At 45.0% G+C, this 16,321-nt stretch overlaps 7 protein-coding genes across 7 annotated transcripts; 3 read left to right on the plus strand and 4 right to left on the minus strand.

Moving 5' to 3' along the window:
• Positions 1 to 1,751: 1,751 nt before the first annotated feature.
• On the plus strand, positions 1,752 to 2,434 carry N7479_000909 (LURP-one-related/scramblase family protein; the record flags this gene model as incomplete). The annotated part of the gene is made up of 2 exons (XM_057248607.1): positions 1,752 to 2,082; positions 2,157 to 2,434. The coding sequence occupies 2 exons, from the start codon at positions 1,752 to 1,754 to the stop codon at positions 2,432 to 2,434; spliced, it is 609 nt and encodes a 202-aa protein (XP_057113039.1).
• A 2,317-nt stretch (positions 2,435 to 4,751) lies between these two features.
• Positions 4,752 to 6,011, minus strand: N7479_000910 (alpha/beta hydrolase; the record flags this gene model as incomplete). The annotated part of the gene is made up of 2 exons (XM_057248608.1): positions 4,752 to 4,851; positions 5,101 to 6,011. The coding sequence occupies 2 exons, from the start codon at positions 6,009 to 6,011 to the stop codon at positions 4,752 to 4,754; spliced, it is 1,011 nt and encodes a 336-aa protein (XP_057113040.1).
• A 725-nt stretch (positions 6,012 to 6,736) lies between these two features.
• Positions 6,737 to 7,869, plus strand: N7479_000911 (cytochrome P450; the record flags this gene model as incomplete). Its single annotated transcript, XM_057248609.1, is given in 3 exon segments — positions 6,737 to 7,019; positions 7,034 to 7,767; positions 7,837 to 7,869. The coding sequence occupies 3 exon segments, from the start codon at positions 6,737 to 6,739 to the stop codon at positions 7,867 to 7,869; spliced, it is 1,050 nt and encodes a 349-aa protein (XP_057113041.1).
• A 491-nt stretch (positions 7,870 to 8,360) lies between these two features.
• N7479_000912 (uncharacterized protein) lies at positions 8,361 to 9,894 on the minus strand (the record flags this gene model as incomplete). The annotated part of the gene is made up of 3 exons (XM_057248610.1): positions 8,361 to 9,146; positions 9,195 to 9,774; positions 9,836 to 9,894. The coding sequence occupies 3 exons, from the start codon at positions 9,892 to 9,894 to the stop codon at positions 8,361 to 8,363; spliced, it is 1,425 nt and encodes a 474-aa protein (XP_057113042.1).
• Positions 9,895 to 10,582: 688 nt separating this feature from the next.
• On the minus strand, positions 10,583 to 10,922 carry N7479_000913 (uncharacterized protein; the record flags this gene model as incomplete). Its single annotated transcript, XM_057248611.1, has 2 exons — positions 10,583 to 10,682; positions 10,708 to 10,922. The coding sequence occupies 2 exons, from the start codon at positions 10,920 to 10,922 to the stop codon at positions 10,583 to 10,585; spliced, it is 315 nt and encodes a 104-aa protein (XP_057113043.1).
• Positions 10,923 to 12,369: 1,447 nt separating this feature from the next.
• Positions 12,370 to 13,586, plus strand: N7479_000914 (uncharacterized protein; the record flags this gene model as incomplete). Its single annotated transcript, XM_057248612.1, has 5 exons — positions 12,370 to 12,453; positions 12,522 to 12,543; positions 12,644 to 12,712; positions 12,763 to 12,854; positions 12,918 to 13,586. The coding sequence occupies 5 exons, from the start codon at positions 12,370 to 12,372 to the stop codon at positions 13,584 to 13,586; spliced, it is 936 nt and encodes a 311-aa protein (XP_057113044.1).
• Positions 13,587 to 14,080: 494 nt separating this feature from the next.
• N7479_000915 (uncharacterized protein) lies at positions 14,081 to 16,271 on the minus strand (the record flags this gene model as incomplete). Its single annotated transcript, XM_057248613.1, has 3 exons — positions 14,081 to 14,642; positions 15,602 to 15,637; positions 16,144 to 16,271. The coding sequence occupies 3 exons, from the start codon at positions 16,269 to 16,271 to the stop codon at positions 14,081 to 14,083; spliced, it is 726 nt and encodes a 241-aa protein (XP_057113045.1).
• Positions 16,272 to 16,321: the final 50 nt, after the last annotated feature.

A 16,321-nucleotide genomic window follows, 5' to 3' on the forward strand; every position in this document is an offset into this window, starting at 1 on the left:
TCCCTTTACTCCCCAGTTAATTTTCCTTCTACGCTGTTCATGTTCTACTAGACTATCATTACATGCCATTTTTTTTATTTTATTTATTTTATTTTCCTTTTTCTGTTGGCTTGGACTTTTGTGAACATTATAGACTTTCGTAGGCGTTTTCTAAGCGAGGGTTTCTGGCTTAACATGGCTTGAGCAGCTGACTGACTAAAACCCAGTGTTCATTAATATGAATTATCAACAACTTTCAATTAATCACCTTGGGTTTCAATATTCAGTTTTAGTATCATTAAACCGAAGCAATCTAATTAAAGATATCCAACACCTATATCTTATATCTTATACAGACGTGCATAGCTTGGTTTCTTACATGCACGTACATACGCACAGACACAGATGCAGATGCAAGAATAAGATCGCCACTGTCAGACAATCATTCCGGTAATACACTGCAGAGGCAAATGTTAAGTCCACTCTGGTTTAATTACATTTCACTATTAGATTTGTATACTCCAATTGGTTTATGTTGTAGGTAAGGGTCTTTATATTGCACGGGACGAGACTAAATTATAAGTGAGGGGTAAACATGGGATATGAACTATTCTCACTTTCCAGTCGAACAATATGAAAATATTTTCCGAGTGTAACCATACCCTCGTGTCAAAAAAACAGCTCTCTTTAGAACTAGCGGTGTCTGATGTAGATGTGTTGTTCGTCGACAATAGTCCCTCAAATACTTTTGTACAGCACATAGAAATCGGGTTTGGGGGACTTCAGCCCCTCATTTGGAGGAGAGTTGTCACCGACATTTCGGGGCTGATGTACCTCCATGTGGATGAAGTACCTGGTAGGTTACGCTAATGCGATGTGTTCTGCATTACACTAGTGAGCTAGCTCTCGGTGATGGGTCATAATTCTACGGTCTAGATTTTGGGGACGGGATGTGTTTGCTTTATATTGTGGCTTAGACAGAGAGTATTGAACTTTAGATTGGCATTTTGTACTCAGTACGTACATATACGGGGATTAGTTTGAACTTTGAAATTGTTCTGCTCTAATTTAATGCACATAGAATTATCTAGCCACTCTCGGGTAAAATGTAGAAGATATGTCTTGCTGTACTGTATACGATCAGTGGGCTGCATAAGCGGCCCTGTCATGTCCTTTTGGTGGTCTTTTTGCAAGTCTTTTTGAATTTTCTTTTTCTTTTTTTCGTTTCTTTTTCTATATTTTCTTCCTCTCCGGGGTTTTATAGTTAAAAGGATAAAAATACGGGAAATTGTGAAGATGTGCAGACGATGTTTCTATAACCTTTCATGTAATTGTACGGAGTACAAGGAAGAAGGATATTGCAGCATGATCTAAACTATGATACCTGACCTCAGGCTATTCAAATGATTTGAGTCCTTATCAAGGAAGAGGTCATCTTCGGATCGATATATGTTCTGATCCTGATATGTTTTGAAGTGTAGTAGCTGCCTGAGGCCTCTACCCGGCACCAAAACGCCCAACTCTACACAGCTGAGTTAACTACATCCTTGATTGTACACATTCTACATGAACAATATGTAAAAAGAATATCCAAAACAACAACAAATCTGCATGACGCCAGATGACGCCATGAGCTACAAGTGTATATCACGTGACAATGTCGCCAACCGATGACCAGTTTCAGCCTGACCCCGCGCTCTTCTGGTTGAGTTCCATGGGGTGATTGTTTAATATTTACCTTTGAAAAGATTTAATTGAATTCACCTGTTGTCATGGGTATCCTAGGTCATCACAATCTCGACCCTGTCGCTGAGCCTATCGCCTTATTCGAACAATTTGTCGCGAAGGAGCCGCAGACAATAGTCCTGAGAGAGAAGGTGCTCTCTGTCTCTGGTGATAGCTTTGAAATCAAATTGGCCAATGGCGAGCCGTTTTTGAAAGTTCACGGAGCCTGGGTATCGCTTTCTGGTCGCAAGAAGGTAGAGGACGCCCATGGCAACCACCTGTTTGATATTGTCAAGGAGCTTCTGCATATCCATGCGACCTATGCAATCGAAGACACCCATCACAAGAAGATTTGCGAGGTGAAGAGTAATCTCACATGTACGTACCATCTTTCAAGATCTAAGACTATTCAGCAAAGTAGACTATGTTATACACATTACTAACTGCACTAGTGGTCGGCTCCAAAGCCACTGCCAGTTTCACTGATCGTTACGGCAAGGCTGTGACTCTCAATATGAAAGGAGGCTGGTTCGATTACACTGCTGATATTGTTGACCATAAAAGCGGCCAAACGGTGGCTCGCATTGATCGGAAACTGCTTAGCGGCCGCGATCTTGCGTTTGGCCAACAGACCTATGCCGTTGTTGTCGCACCTGGTGTGGACGCAGCACTGATCGCTGCATTATGTATTTGCTTTGATGAGAAGAATAATGATGAGCGCGGCGAATAGTAACACTGGCAGCACCGAAGTGTGAAAATGAAATGTGTTTCCTACTAGTTCGAAAGTTGGATCTGCGCTGTGTCGTTGCGGAATTTGATGATGGCTACTTCAAGTGTGTGTACTGCGATTGGGATCTTGTTGAATGTCCAACAACTTCAACATCCTTATGTTTGAGAAGGATTGAAATTCAGTATAAACTAATTAAACATACTTCTGCTTCATAATCCATTTCTGGTTCCCTCCCCCATGCTCAGGCCAGGCCGAAATCCTTACACCACATCCTACCATTCCCCCAGCAAGATCCAGAATGCAATCGATGTCTCGAACATTACGGAATCTGTCCATATCAATTAACAAGGGCAATCATTTACACGGCGATGAGAAAATCGAATGGCGTACCGGTACTGATTGCCGCCCAGCCGCTCCATTCTCCAGCGGGCTTCAGGGATGTAGGCATCGTTAGTAAGGCTTACTGGATTACTATGACCTAGGATTCGCGGCTTAATCAGTGACAACATGAAAAGTTGGTTCACGGTTATCAATTTGCCTACCATTCGGCTTGATCCAGGTATGGCTTGCATCATTAATGAGTAGCACTTCATCATCGCTATTACCTATGGCGCATATATGCCATATTTGCCAACCATTGGTGAAATTTTCGGCACCGTCCTCATTCCTGGCTGGTTTAAGCATGATACTCAATTTGTAGAATGAATACTGCAACATGAAGGTCCCCGTACCAGCCACAGACATTGTCTTTGTCCAGATTGAGCATGCTCTTGGACTCCACGTTTTGCAGACAACAAATGTGTAGGAGCGGAAACATAGATTGTATTCTGTTGCTAGGCATAATGTTGGTTGTATAGTAGGATACACAACAGAGTCAAGCATGGAATGGGCTATGATAAACACGAGGAGAGCTGATGAAGCATTCTTCTTTTAATATATGCTCTAGATTTAGTAAAATATCAAGTGACTCTCTTATGTACATCTGTAGCTGAATATCGAGGTTATTATTGCGGAATTCTATCGGCAACTCTGTCCAGTTGGTGTGGATTTCCCAAAAGCAGTCTCCAGCTGAACCCCGTGTGTCAAAATGTTCAAAATTAATAAAGGCTCCCTAATGTAGTCTAAGCAGGGAGCTGTCCCATTATTGCTCCTTACAATGGATCAAAGCACAAAGGTTAGGCCCAAGCCCTTCATCTTTCAACCTCGATACACTGCGATTACTTACGCATGTACAAGAATGAGGCAAAACATTGCCAATCTGTATTGGTAATTAAAGACCCCTCTGTCCTCCCGTTCTCCCGAGGTCGCCAGTTTTGTCCATTTGTTTTGTTTCTCTTCTTTCCTCGGAGTCTACACGAGGCCAATCATAACCGTTCGTGTTTCGGTTATAATGACTTTAACGTCTATTCATAATGATAAAGTTCTGTCCTCTTCCTCAGTGGTCGACTGAGGTAAGCTCAAATGGCCCAGCATCAGCTGAAATGCATTTCTTGCAAATACGGACCAAATCATCCAAATATATGGCGTTGCTGTCTTTCCAAGCAAGGAAAGAGAGAACGAGAAAAATAATATCGACGAATAGTAACCTGAGGATGCATATCCTAAGGTTAGAATCCTGTCGGAAATACCAATCCCACGCTTATCCAGACGAATGTAACACCGAACGATCCGGACACTGAAAATCGGCGAAATCACCTTCATTTATTTCGACAAACCGATACCATGGAGTGCAGCGCCTGCCAATCTGTCGGGGGCCCGACTACCTACCTAGTTGATTTGACAAAGACCCTGGACAATGTGTGCGTCAATTCAACTGGGAAACCGCTGCGGAAGACATTGTTGGACCGCGGCCCCGACTTGGAACACATCGGGTCAACGTGTGCCACTACAGACAGAACAATTCTGTACATCGACCTTGTCAATGAAGTCCTGAAATCCTATATTTCATATAATTTTCCCTCACGAATGCTGCAAGAACAGTTCAATATAGAAGAACATGCGACGAAAGACGTTCTAGCTCACGCCCCGCGACACTTTATCACGCGGTCTATGAATACATCCTACAGAATCAGGTCTACCCAATGGAAGTATTCCCATACAACCACGCTGTTGATTGCTTGCGGAGCTTCGCCATCAGTCAGGGTACGACCCTAGCAGAGATACAACTCAATTTGATCTCCCCACAGAAAGTTCTATCATGTCATACCCAGCAGTGAGCAGAGCAAACTAGCCGAGCCCTTTTTGCGACGTACGGTGGCGGCCGAGAACAAGACTGACCAAACTCTACTTGACAATGAGAGTTAAGTTGTTGTCGGTCTCATCTCAGCACAGACTCCGTTCGGCGTAGTTCGTCACAGACATCGTCTACACTGCCAATAGCCAGCGCATGCACGTCGAATGCGGTAGCTGTGTGCAGCCTGAGATGCGATGTGTCTCTCTTGACTACTCACTACAGAAAACGCCATCTCGCTGAGCAGCAGGCCTAGTTATAAATAAAATTTTGCCATACTCGATCCCAACTTTAGAAAGTTGCCCATGCAGGTATTGTAAAACCTAAAAGAAGTTCTTGAGCTTTTTGATGAATCTCCGTTGAACTGATATTAAAAGTACACTAGTTGATCCTAGACCTCCATAACCTTCTCCCCCAAGTAAATAGAAGTACACACCTTCCTACTATGTGGCCAAAAGCCAGCGGGAGTCCAAATTTGAACCATGTGGAAGGCTGCGAGATTGTGGCCCTCGGTACTACTATCGTATCGTCGTAGCCATTCGTCCTAGACTTGTTTTCCCCGAGCTGCCCTGTAAACCGCTCAACAGCCTCTATAATAATCCTAACCGTCATTTCTGGTTGACTCAGAAAGGGCGAATGGCTCGTTTGCAGCTCCCTATGCTCCACGCTAGCACCCATTTCCTTTGCCATGCCCACCTGCATGCGTTGTACCATAACCGGCAGACCACGATCCTCGGTGGTGCCAATGTACCAAACAGGCACATCTGTCCAACCGGCGTATGTGTATTCTCCCCCCTCAAACAATGCTTTGAGGCTCTGGGTAGTAAGTTCCGAAACCCAGAATTCTGCTTCATCTGCTGGCAAGTCGTGATAGAAGAGCTCACGTGGAGAAGCAACAAGTTCAGCATATCCTGTCTCGTTATTGACCCGCCAGGAAGGAGGGGGTTGGCCGAAAAAAGGATCCATAAAGGAAAGCCCACCCAGGGTGAATCCAGATGCTATGAGGATCAGGCCAACAACATAGCCCGTTGTTGAGGTTTGATTTCGGCTTTCGGTGAAATCTCGTGGTTGCGTGAGACCCTTGATAGCACTATTGCCAACCATGCCGCCATAGGAGTGCGCAATGACTACAACATTTCGCCCGTGGGTTGTCTCGCTCGAAATAGCTTCGCGTGCAGCATCGAGATCGTCTTTGAAGGTTGCGGCCGGGTTTCCCGTCGTCGAAGGCAGAGTTATTGAGATGCATTTCAACCTATGCTGGCCTTGGAGGAGCTTGATGACCTCATTGTAGCATGTAGGTTTATGCCAGGAGCCTGGGATGAAGACTAAAGTCGGTAGAGCGGACATCTCGGAGTATAGGTGGTGGTCCCAGAAATAGCATATGATGAATTATTTCCGTAGGATATATCCAGGGCTTGGATGAGAAAGAAGCCAGACACAAGCTGTTGGAGCTACGTGTTTTGGGAGTTGGACAATGTTTTAGGAAGTTGGCGTCTTCTGCTTTTATAATATTTCGTGTACAACATATAAATTAGCAGAACCTGGTTGCAACTTGAATTGGGGGACTCAAGTCATACTCAGTTCCCATTGGCCGATGCGGCTCCTGTTTGCTCCGATCATCGGACCCGATGCCAGCGGCTCCGTTGTGGAGCTCCACGAAATAAGCATTCTACTACTTCGTACTTCGTACTATGTATGTTGTAGTATGTTATAGTATGTAGTGCGTAGTATATTATACTATTTTATTAAATACTAGAATTAGCGGAACCGAGATGGCACCAAGTTAAATCAATTGAAAACATGGCCCTGTGAATTCATATATCTTTATACATCCTGGATTTCGCACCTTGAGACCAACATACTGCTTTTCTTTTGAGACAGTAACGAGTGACGTTCAATATTTGGTATTTTGTTGCTATTGTAGATAATATACTTGAAGATCGAAGGGGAAGAAAAACAGTCTGAATGATGTTGTTATTACTTGTCCTGCTTGCTGTGCTCCTTTCCCTTTTCTCCTTGAAATTATTTGGACCATCTACTTCGATCCACTTCGCAACATCCCCGGTCCTAAAATGTGGATTGCATTTCCTATCAGTCGTTTTATCGCCCTTTCCCGGGGTGAATTGGAGGCTAAAATGCGATATTTCCACGAAACATACGGTGAAGTCGTTCGCTTTGGCCTAAACGAAGTCTCTTTCATCACTGCCCAGGCATGGAAAGACATATATGGACATGGCCACCGGCAATTACTGAAGGTGCTTCATTCAACGAGCAACCCGGCTGACATTGTTAGCGCCAATGATACAGATCATAGCCGTCTCCGCAAGTCCTTAGCACCTGCCTTTTCTGCGAAAGGTCTGCAATCCCAGGAACCATAATCACCAAGTATGTGGATCTCTTGCTAGAGAAACTGAAAGTCTTTGCCGCCTCATCCGCCCCGGAAGTCGATATGGTAAAATGGTACAACCTGACCACGTTTGACATACTTGGAGATCTTGCTTTCGGTGAGCCATTTGGAGGATTAGAATCTTCAGAATATCATTATTGGGTATCGACCATCTTTCAGGCAATCCAAGGCATGTCCCTTGTGCAATTTAAAGATGCCTATCCGCTTCCGTTTAGAATATTGTCCTTTTTCGTCGGTTCAAACCGTCTGATGAATGCACGGCAAAGGCAAATCGAATTCAGCCGGGCCACTGTTCAGAAACGTCTCCAGATCAAAGGTCACAGAGAATGCACAGACTTCATTGGCAGTATGTTGCGGCAACGAGGAGAATCAGATAAAGCGATCACTGAGGAGGAGTTAGAAGCAAACTCCAACGTTTTGGTTATTGCTGGCAGTGAGACGACAGCTACTTTACTTTCTGGGGTTACTTATTGGCTGCTGCGAACGCCGCACGCCATGGAGAAAATCACTCGAGAAATAAGATCTGTTATTAAAACCGAGCATGACCTCACAATATCAAGCACCGCAAATCTGCCATACCTACTCGCATGTCTCAAGGAGGCATTGCGTATGTATCCGCCGGCGCCCTCTGGACAGCAGCGGATAACGCTTGGGCCCGAGCCAACTCGAATTTCGGGCTACATAATGCCCCCAAATGTAAGCAGCGACTTCTCAATGATTTCTTTTTTCAATCAATGGCTAATCATTACCAGACGAAAGTCTCAGTCCATCAATATGCTGCATATCGCTCACCCATGAACTTTCATGCTCCAAACCAGTTCATACCTGAGCGTTGGCTAGAGATTATTAGTGACAATCGTTCCTCACCTTTCTATAACGATACTCGGGATGTCCTCCAGCCATTCTCTGTGAGACCAAGGAACTGTATCGGGAGAGAATTAGCATATAGTGAGTTACGAGTGATTCTTGCACGGGTAATTTGGAGTTTTGACTTGGAACTTCATGAGAAGAGCGGGAAATGGGATATACAGCGCTCTTATTTGTTATGGGAGAAACCTCCGTTGATATGCAAGCTAAAAATGAGTGATAAAGAAATCTGGTGAACAGTCCATGAGAACTAGCTTGTTTTCTGCTAAGCAAAACCAATTCAGCATGAATTGGGTGCCAACCTTCTTGATACAATGAATGAATTTCAAGGTTTATTCAAATCCATCAACTTGCTATTTCCTAGGTACTAGCCGTCTTTAGGCTTTCTAGATCCTATTTTTGTGCGATATTAACAAGACTGTCTACAGACGCGCCTCGGCATCTGGTACATAATCCCTCTCAAAATTAAACCCAAGCTCTTCCAAGGTCTTTATCTCACCTCTCCGAGTACCAAGCGCCTGGGACGCCTTTTTAATCAATGGAACTCTGGCACGCGTCCACTTCTCCTTCTCACCCCAGAACGGTGGTCTTTTACCATGCCCATCATTATCCAATCCATCCACCCGAGCTGCATACGAGCTTAACTCGTAAAGTGAATTAATGTAATCCGCATCGAGCGGAAAGCCAAAGGTGTTAAAACTGCGTCCCTCGCCGCGAGTTACTGTCCAGGCGCCAATCCATCGCTCCATTTCAACCTGAGAAGGCAATGACAATCGACCGGACAGCACGCGTGCCACCCATGCGCCTTGAGCTTGACTAAAAGGGAATGGAACAATTCGCTGGGGAAAGCCTATTAAGGCGAGGGTTGGTTCTTTGCTGTAGAACACGTGCTGGTACAAATGGTGAGGGCGCACGCCATCTGTCACAATATGCGGTTGGACACCTGACAAGAAAGGAATGGAGAAGTGGTACCCCGTGCAAAAGACAATGTGATCAACATCTCTCTCTTCATGGCCATCGGCAAATTGGACACATCTCTCTCCTATGCTGAGAAGACTGATTTCTGGAAGGCTTTTGGAGATGGTAACCTGCTCTGGAGAGAGGGTTGTTGCTGTACGTTCAGAGATCAGAAGTGGATGTTTCGATACACGCCCGATTTGATTCGCGATATCGATTCCAGAGGCAGAGTGCCCAACCACAATGACTTTCTTTTTCTGTGTTAGTTGTGGCTTCTAAGTGAGCGAACGGGTACATACCTTGTTTGAAAACGATCCAGCACGCCTGTAAGAGGATGAATGTATGATAGAGCCAGGGTAAGCTCGACCCCACTCAGCTAGGCCAGTTATATTGGGGATATATGGGTCATTATGGTGCCCATTAGCCACCAACACTGCATCGAATTGCTTAACCAAGATCTCATTGGTCTTCAAATCGCGCCACGTTATGGTCCATTCTGGCTTCGGGTTCTTTTTTGAGAGCGAGACATCCAAAACTAAGGATTGGAGTCTTATATACGGCAGTAATTCCTCTGCATACCGATGAAGATAATTCTTCACAACGGCATGAGTCGGGAAAAGCGCAGTGTCCGCGGAGAACGAATAATCAGCGAACTGCATCATTGATTTGGGAATGTTCGTTTCAAGTGAGTCATATACAGGAGAAGCAAAAGTCCCACCCACGGGCTGTTGAGGCTCCTGGCTTGGTTTGGGACGGGCAAGTGCCGATGTAGATGTACTGTTGATGCCTTCATCGCCGGTATAGTTCCAAACACCGCCAGGTTGATCGCGCTGTTCAAATATTGCGATAGACTTGAATTTTTGTTCGGCAAGAAGATACCTGGGCATATTTGATCAATTATTCGCTCTCATGACTCACTACTCAATAGGCAAACACATACTTTGCGACTCCTAGGCCGCAAGGGCCAGCGCCGATGACAGCCACCCGTTCGACTTCCATAGTAATTCGTAATTCAGACCTCGGATTTGAATCAGGAACTATATACGTTGGTACCCGATCGATATGAACCCCCCTTGCGCCATAAGTTCAGATAACGTGCAACGGCCTAATTAGGTAATAATCGGAGGTATGCCGATAGGGTGCTACGGAGTATACAAACCAACCAACCCGATCAGCCGCTATGGGTATATCTGTGCTGACTGAGGATGATACTAGTCATGGAATATTTAAATGGAATATTTAAATGGACTCCTTCCACCGATAGTGTGCTGATGCCAAGAAACATAGCCTGTCGAGTGATGTGTCGAAGTCGGCTGAAGGCAAAAGTATTCTTCTTTTCACAAGGGAGGTTATAAAGGTCGGCCGCTGAAGAGGGAAAGAACGAGGCTATACCGTAGTTATATAGAAAAAAGAATCCAATATTTTAGCAAATGATCCTCAAGTAAAGTAGAGCAGGACATTCTCATGAGTTTTTCTCATCAGTAGGAAACTCGTCCTAAAATTTGCCGCCACTGGAACTTCGGTTTTGGAAGCGCCTCCGGCTTTAGTGGGCAAAAGAAACAATTTGCTAGACATATAGCATAGGCCGAACTGCGAGCGTTGAGCCTATTTTCTAGATCTTCGCTGACCTCCTTTTTTGCTTCCTCCGAAAGCTCGAAGCCTCGAAAACCGATACAACATCGGCACTCTATAGTGCAATGACCTCTACCTTTCTTCCTTCTAGATAGACACCTCTGTTCACAGCATCCACAATCGCGGCTACAACATCCGCCTCGATCCGAACAATCCTGAACCATTTCTTCGCGCATAAACCATTTAATATCACGCCTTAGGCTGTCATAAAGGTCTTTGAATCGTGGTTTGAGCATAGACTCCGCTTTGTAAAGGTCGTACTCATTTCTTGCATATTGTGTTTGAATCTCTTCGAGCTCTTTATGTGCCTCTCCACGCTCAGCCCCATCAGACTCGATAGCTGTGGCCTTTTCAAAGGCTAAAGCCTTGTAGTGTAGCGCCTCCTCACGCTGCATTAGTTCACGTAGAGTTTGCTCAGCAAGAAACAAATTGGTGATTCTGAACCGGGCAATAGAGTATGACCCGTATCTCATACATCTATTATCACCGCCCGAGAAATAAAAAGTTGTACTCGAGGGCCTATCGGAAAATCCCATGATCCTATCGTGAGTAAAATTCTAGCTTCTAATGTTAATATGAGAATAAGACAAGAAAGATTCAGCGGTAAGTACCTGATGGGAGAGACTAGGTATAAAATATGAATATTAAACGGAGTATGTAAAAAGAAATTAAAAGCAGAAAGAATTTGATATGAGCGAGAAATGATTCTTCCATGTCAAACTACCTAAGTAGGCCGCCGCCCAAAATAGAATGTATCGAAGCGTGACGCAACTAGACGTAAGAGTTCGAGTACTACTTGAATCTCAACATGGAATTTTCCCCTTATGGGATTTGTTGTGGATACTCTTTGTAGTCAGATAGTCAGATACGAGGAGCGAGTAATTTCTTAATTTTTTTTAATTTCGTTCATCAAGAATATATGAACTGACGAGCAACGCCTAGAAATTTATAGTACCTCAATTCGTGCTCTCGTAGAAGTCAAGACTTTTACTTGACCTTTCTCGGGGATTAGGTGGGAATGCTACTCAAACCACAGTTCTTACTGTCGTGGATCAGATCGGCGAATACATAATAGTAAATCGGTACCTAGTTTAGTAGATATGTGACCATATTTGTATATTGCATGTTGAGAGGTGTCATTAAGCCTACATTCTGCTGCGAAACATGCCGCATGCAGCTTGCGCATTTTTTGAGCAGTTTTCGATTGCTGGTGTCTAGAGCCAGAAGAGCCAGATACCAATCCTCCTCGAGCTTCCCCCAATCGCACTCCGCTCCGTCACAGTTGAATTGACATACCAGCTTGGAATCCTCTAATCTTCCGCCTTGCTCATGATCAAATCCATCCCTGGCGACCGATTGCAATTACCAACTAGGGTCGATGCAAAAGCACGGTTCAATTATGGTAAGATCATCGACATATTCATGTGCGCAGTCTGGGCTTTTATTCTAATTCTTCCTCGTCTGGGGACTTGAGATGGAGAAACCCGGGAGCACTGTATTTGGATAGACTAAACAAAGTGTGAATTTGGCGAAAATTGGACAGCATCAATTTCGGAAACCGCGTGAAATAAATGACGGACATTGCACAAGAGGGAAGAAATTTCAGGTCAAGCAAGTTTCCTAGAAAATAAGTAGACAGCATGTACTCCGTATATGTTGTACTCCATACATTGACGATTGGATGCCAAGAAAGATAAAACCCCCGCGATTCACCGGAGATTCGCTTCGGGTGTTACAGAGTCATTGCTTCGATCTGCTTCAAAGTCTGACTTGACTTCCTCTCTTCCCTTTGTGATCTTTGCTACTGTACTCTATCTGTGCATTCCCAATCCTCTCCATACCATGGCGCAAGAATCTTCGCAAGTCGCGCCCCGCTACCTGACCGGCGATAAGGCCGGCCTCCGGGAGTTCCTGGACAAGTTTGATGTCAGTACACGTTATAGATCGGATTGATGTACTAGAGAGGTTCTATTTACTGACTGGAATATATACAGGTATTCCTCTTCGATTGTGATGGTCTGTCCCCCGTTCTCGCTCTATCGGCTTTCCCTCCGCGTGGTCCCCCGCAGCGACATTCACCGCGTCGCAAACAACCGCTGAGACAATGATAATTTAGGCGTTTTATGGTCTGGTGACCTCCTCTTCCCCGGAACAGTAGAAACACTGGAACTTCTCCGAAATAATGGTGCGCATTAAATATCGAGTCGGTTAAAGCGGAAGTTGACAACCCCGCAGGAAAGCAAGTGGTCTTCGTGACGAATAACAGCACCAAGTCGCGCGCAGACTACCGTAAGAAACTCGAAGGCTTGGGAATCCCAAGTACGGTGGTCAGTGATACCACCGATTACCATATCCAATCACCCATTGTCTAGTGACTCACAACCAAATAGGAAGAGATCTTCTCCTCCTCATACAGCTCCTCTATATACATCTCTCGCATTCTCCAGCTCCCCGAAAACAAGCGCAAAGTCTACGTGATTGGTGAGACAGGAATTGAGCAAGAGCTCCGCTCCGAGAACGTCCCCTTTATTGGTGGTACAGACCCTGCATACCGCCGCGACGTCACGCCAGAGGACTACAAGAAGATTGCGGCGGGCGATGAATCCCTTCTAGATCCCGAAGTTGGTGTCGTGCTCGTTGGTCTCGACTTCCATATGAACTATCTCAAGATCGCATTGGCATACCACTACATCAAGCGTGGTGCGGTCTTCCTCGCTACGAACATCGACTCCACCCTGCCTAACTCAGGGACTCTGTTCCCTGGCGCTGGCTCTATGAGCGCGCCGCTGATAATGATGCTGAATAAGGAGCCTGTCGCACTTGGTAAGCCCAGCCAAGCTATGATGGATTCTATTGAGGGCAAGTTCAAGTTCGATCGTAGTCGGGCTTGCATGGTTGGTGATCGCGCCAATACGGATATTCGGTTCGGACTTGAGGGGAAGCTTGGTGGTACACTGGGTGTGTTGACTGGTGTCGCTTCAAAGGAAGAATTCGTTTCTGGCGACTATAGGCCTCATGCGTACTTGGATAAGCTTTCTGATCTGCTCGACTCGGAGTAGATCGAGCTGAAAGATATGTATTAGATGTATTAGATGTTGGATTTAGAGATAAACGCATACAAATCAATTGATTCACAGTCTACGTCTGGTGTTGGTTACAGAGTACAGTCATTTTCTAGTAGATATAAAAGATGGTTAGTTTCAACGAAGGTTCAAATATATATTTCTTAGTTTAACCTGCCTCGGTCGAGCGACAGCAAGTTCAATTTATCTCAGCTGGAAATCCGTAGTCCTTTTGCGCAAATAATGTCAAGCAGTTGGAATTCTCTGTCAACTAGTGGATTCTAGTCAGTTGGTGGTGTCAGACAACTGGTGGGATTTTGTTAACTGGTGAATTTTCAACAATCTCTGTGAGAAATACGAATGGCGCTTCCTTTTGCTATACCTGCCTCACTTTGTTTTAGTTTACGCAGAACCTCGCTGTTCAACTATCTGATGCATGTCGACTTTTCTTTGCAAATGGTATTTTTTTCGGGATTAATTTATTCACATATTCAGGAAACGGCTTCGTCAACATCATATGTACCCAGTGATGAACCCAACGATGAAGGACTTTCGAGGTCAAAGTCGTTCGATTCCAACCAAATATTGAAATTTGATCCAGCCATGTATTCGAGAGACTCAGGAGTCAAATTTGAACTGTCTTCCAATGCCTTCTCGATATCCCATAAATTCTCCCCAGCCTGATGGCCCATAGATGAAGAGCATTCTGTGTGTTCTTTCTTTTTTGCATCTTTTAATTGATTTTGGGAAGCGCAGTTGATATCAACTGCATGGATGGCGGGGATGGATGACCCAAGATGTGCTGAAAGTGAATTGTGCATGATAATGACTTCAGTCAAGATGTCTACAGCCTGGAGCAACTTTTCAGAGCATTTGTGGTGAAACTCTTCCACATCTAGTCCATCAATGGTGTCTCGATGGGGCCTTGACATGCCTTTGATAGAATGTAGCTCGAGCTGCTCTAGAACGTTTGGCGGTAACATCTCCATCCACTGCGCGACTTCATTGCCCACGTTTTGCGATGGGCCTTCACTAAGGCGTGTTTTTTTTGGACTAGTACTTGGGGAATCCAAACTTCGAGGACGGCGTTTCCGTTTCTGTGATGATACATCGGTGCTGTTTGACTTGGCATCGTTGCACTTAGGGTCTATTATTGTAGAATGTTGCGATGTATGTGGTGATAGTGGCTTTCCATCTGCCCGAGCTTCACGACAAATAGATCGGCTTGGAGCTGCTGCCTTTCTTCTCCTTCGCAGCGGGGCAACACATTCCTTCATATCAAGTTTGCAATTGGTGCATTTTGTACCTTGATTTAGTGCGTCACAACGCACTTTTCGTAAATGGCAGGCATGGCAAGCCCATTTTGCTCGCCTGGGCCTGAATACCTTTTCGCTTTTTTGGCATTGGATTGTGTTGTTCCCAACGGCGGGTTGTTGTATAGGTTGAGAAGGGTATTCGATATCCGTCATGTTTCTTGACATATGTCACAGGTCGTCCTCGTAACTCTTTGAAAACGCATGGCTTTTATGCATTATTTATCTAGACATCCTGTAATGGATGCTGGTCCTTGTTCTTCGGTACTCGGTAGTCGGGGGGCCGACTACCGAATTGATTTTTGATCCTTTAGAATCGCCGAAAGCTGCCGAGGTCTCCTCATCAAAGAGACAAGATTGGCAGTGAGGTTTCTCTTTTGATTATACACTCTGGGGTGCTGAAAGTATACCAGCATTACGTAGGGGATATGACACCCAGCCCGGGGGGGGGGGGGGGGGGGCCCAGGGCCCTAAGAACGACGAAACCAGGCATCTTTGATAGTCATACCTGCTTGTTAACAAACAAGAAGCCCCCCCCCCCAAATCCCAAGGTATTCAATTGAGTCAAATTTCATTCTATGGCTCGATAAAGTTGAAGTTACTGTTCATGTACCTTTTAGAGCTTAACTGTGGCTTCCTTCTCGCATCCTAAAACCCGAGTCTTTGACTAGAAAAAGAACCCCTTATAGAATAACTTACCGCATAGGGATGTCGCCATCCCCATCGGGAAGAGCGCTAGTTAGAGCAATAACAAGGATCCCCTATATCGATAGGTTAGTTGTGGTGCAAGATACTCATACAAAATACCTACGAGGTCGATTTGTTCAAAAAGGTTCATTGGATCGATATTGCGGTCCTTGGGGATATCATGTCAGCAATAAACCAACCAACTCCAGCTAGGATGTATTTTGTACGCAGCAAAGTCTCTCGATGGCAGATCTCCAAAGGGCGAGTAATGGACAACTCCGCTGAAGATGTCTGGGATCGTGGCAGAGGTAACAAGTCAAGTTGGTACTGCTCTATAAAATAACATTTTCTTTGTCAGTCATTGGTTCAAAGCGTTCATTCTCAGACGGCCATATACAATATGAAAGTGGCATGTTAAATACCAAGATGGGAAGGCAGAAAGCTTCAAATGCAGTAGAAATATCGCCAAATACATTCTTCAAGACAATATCATGGTGTAGGCAACATTACACAGCAGTGGAGAGCAGGTATTATTTCAGTAGAACATGGCTTACCTGCTGGTGATGGTGTTGGTTTGGATGATGGCATGGTTGCGTTCGGTAGTGAAGCTGGTGTTGTCTATCATCGTGACCAGCTCCTTGGTTAGCTCTACCAGCACGACGGGGGTCACGGCTAGCTCCATGGCGTTGTCTGGCATATGTAGAATCCATATCAAGATGAGCAAGAATATGA

Source organism: Penicillium vulpinum (genome assembly GCF_028829585.1).
Source record: "Penicillium vulpinum strain IBT 29486 chromosome Unknown utg000001l_segment0_segment0, whole genome shotgun sequence".
NCBI classification, from domain to species: domain Eukaryota; kingdom Fungi; phylum Ascomycota; class Eurotiomycetes; order Eurotiales; family Aspergillaceae; genus Penicillium; species Penicillium vulpinum.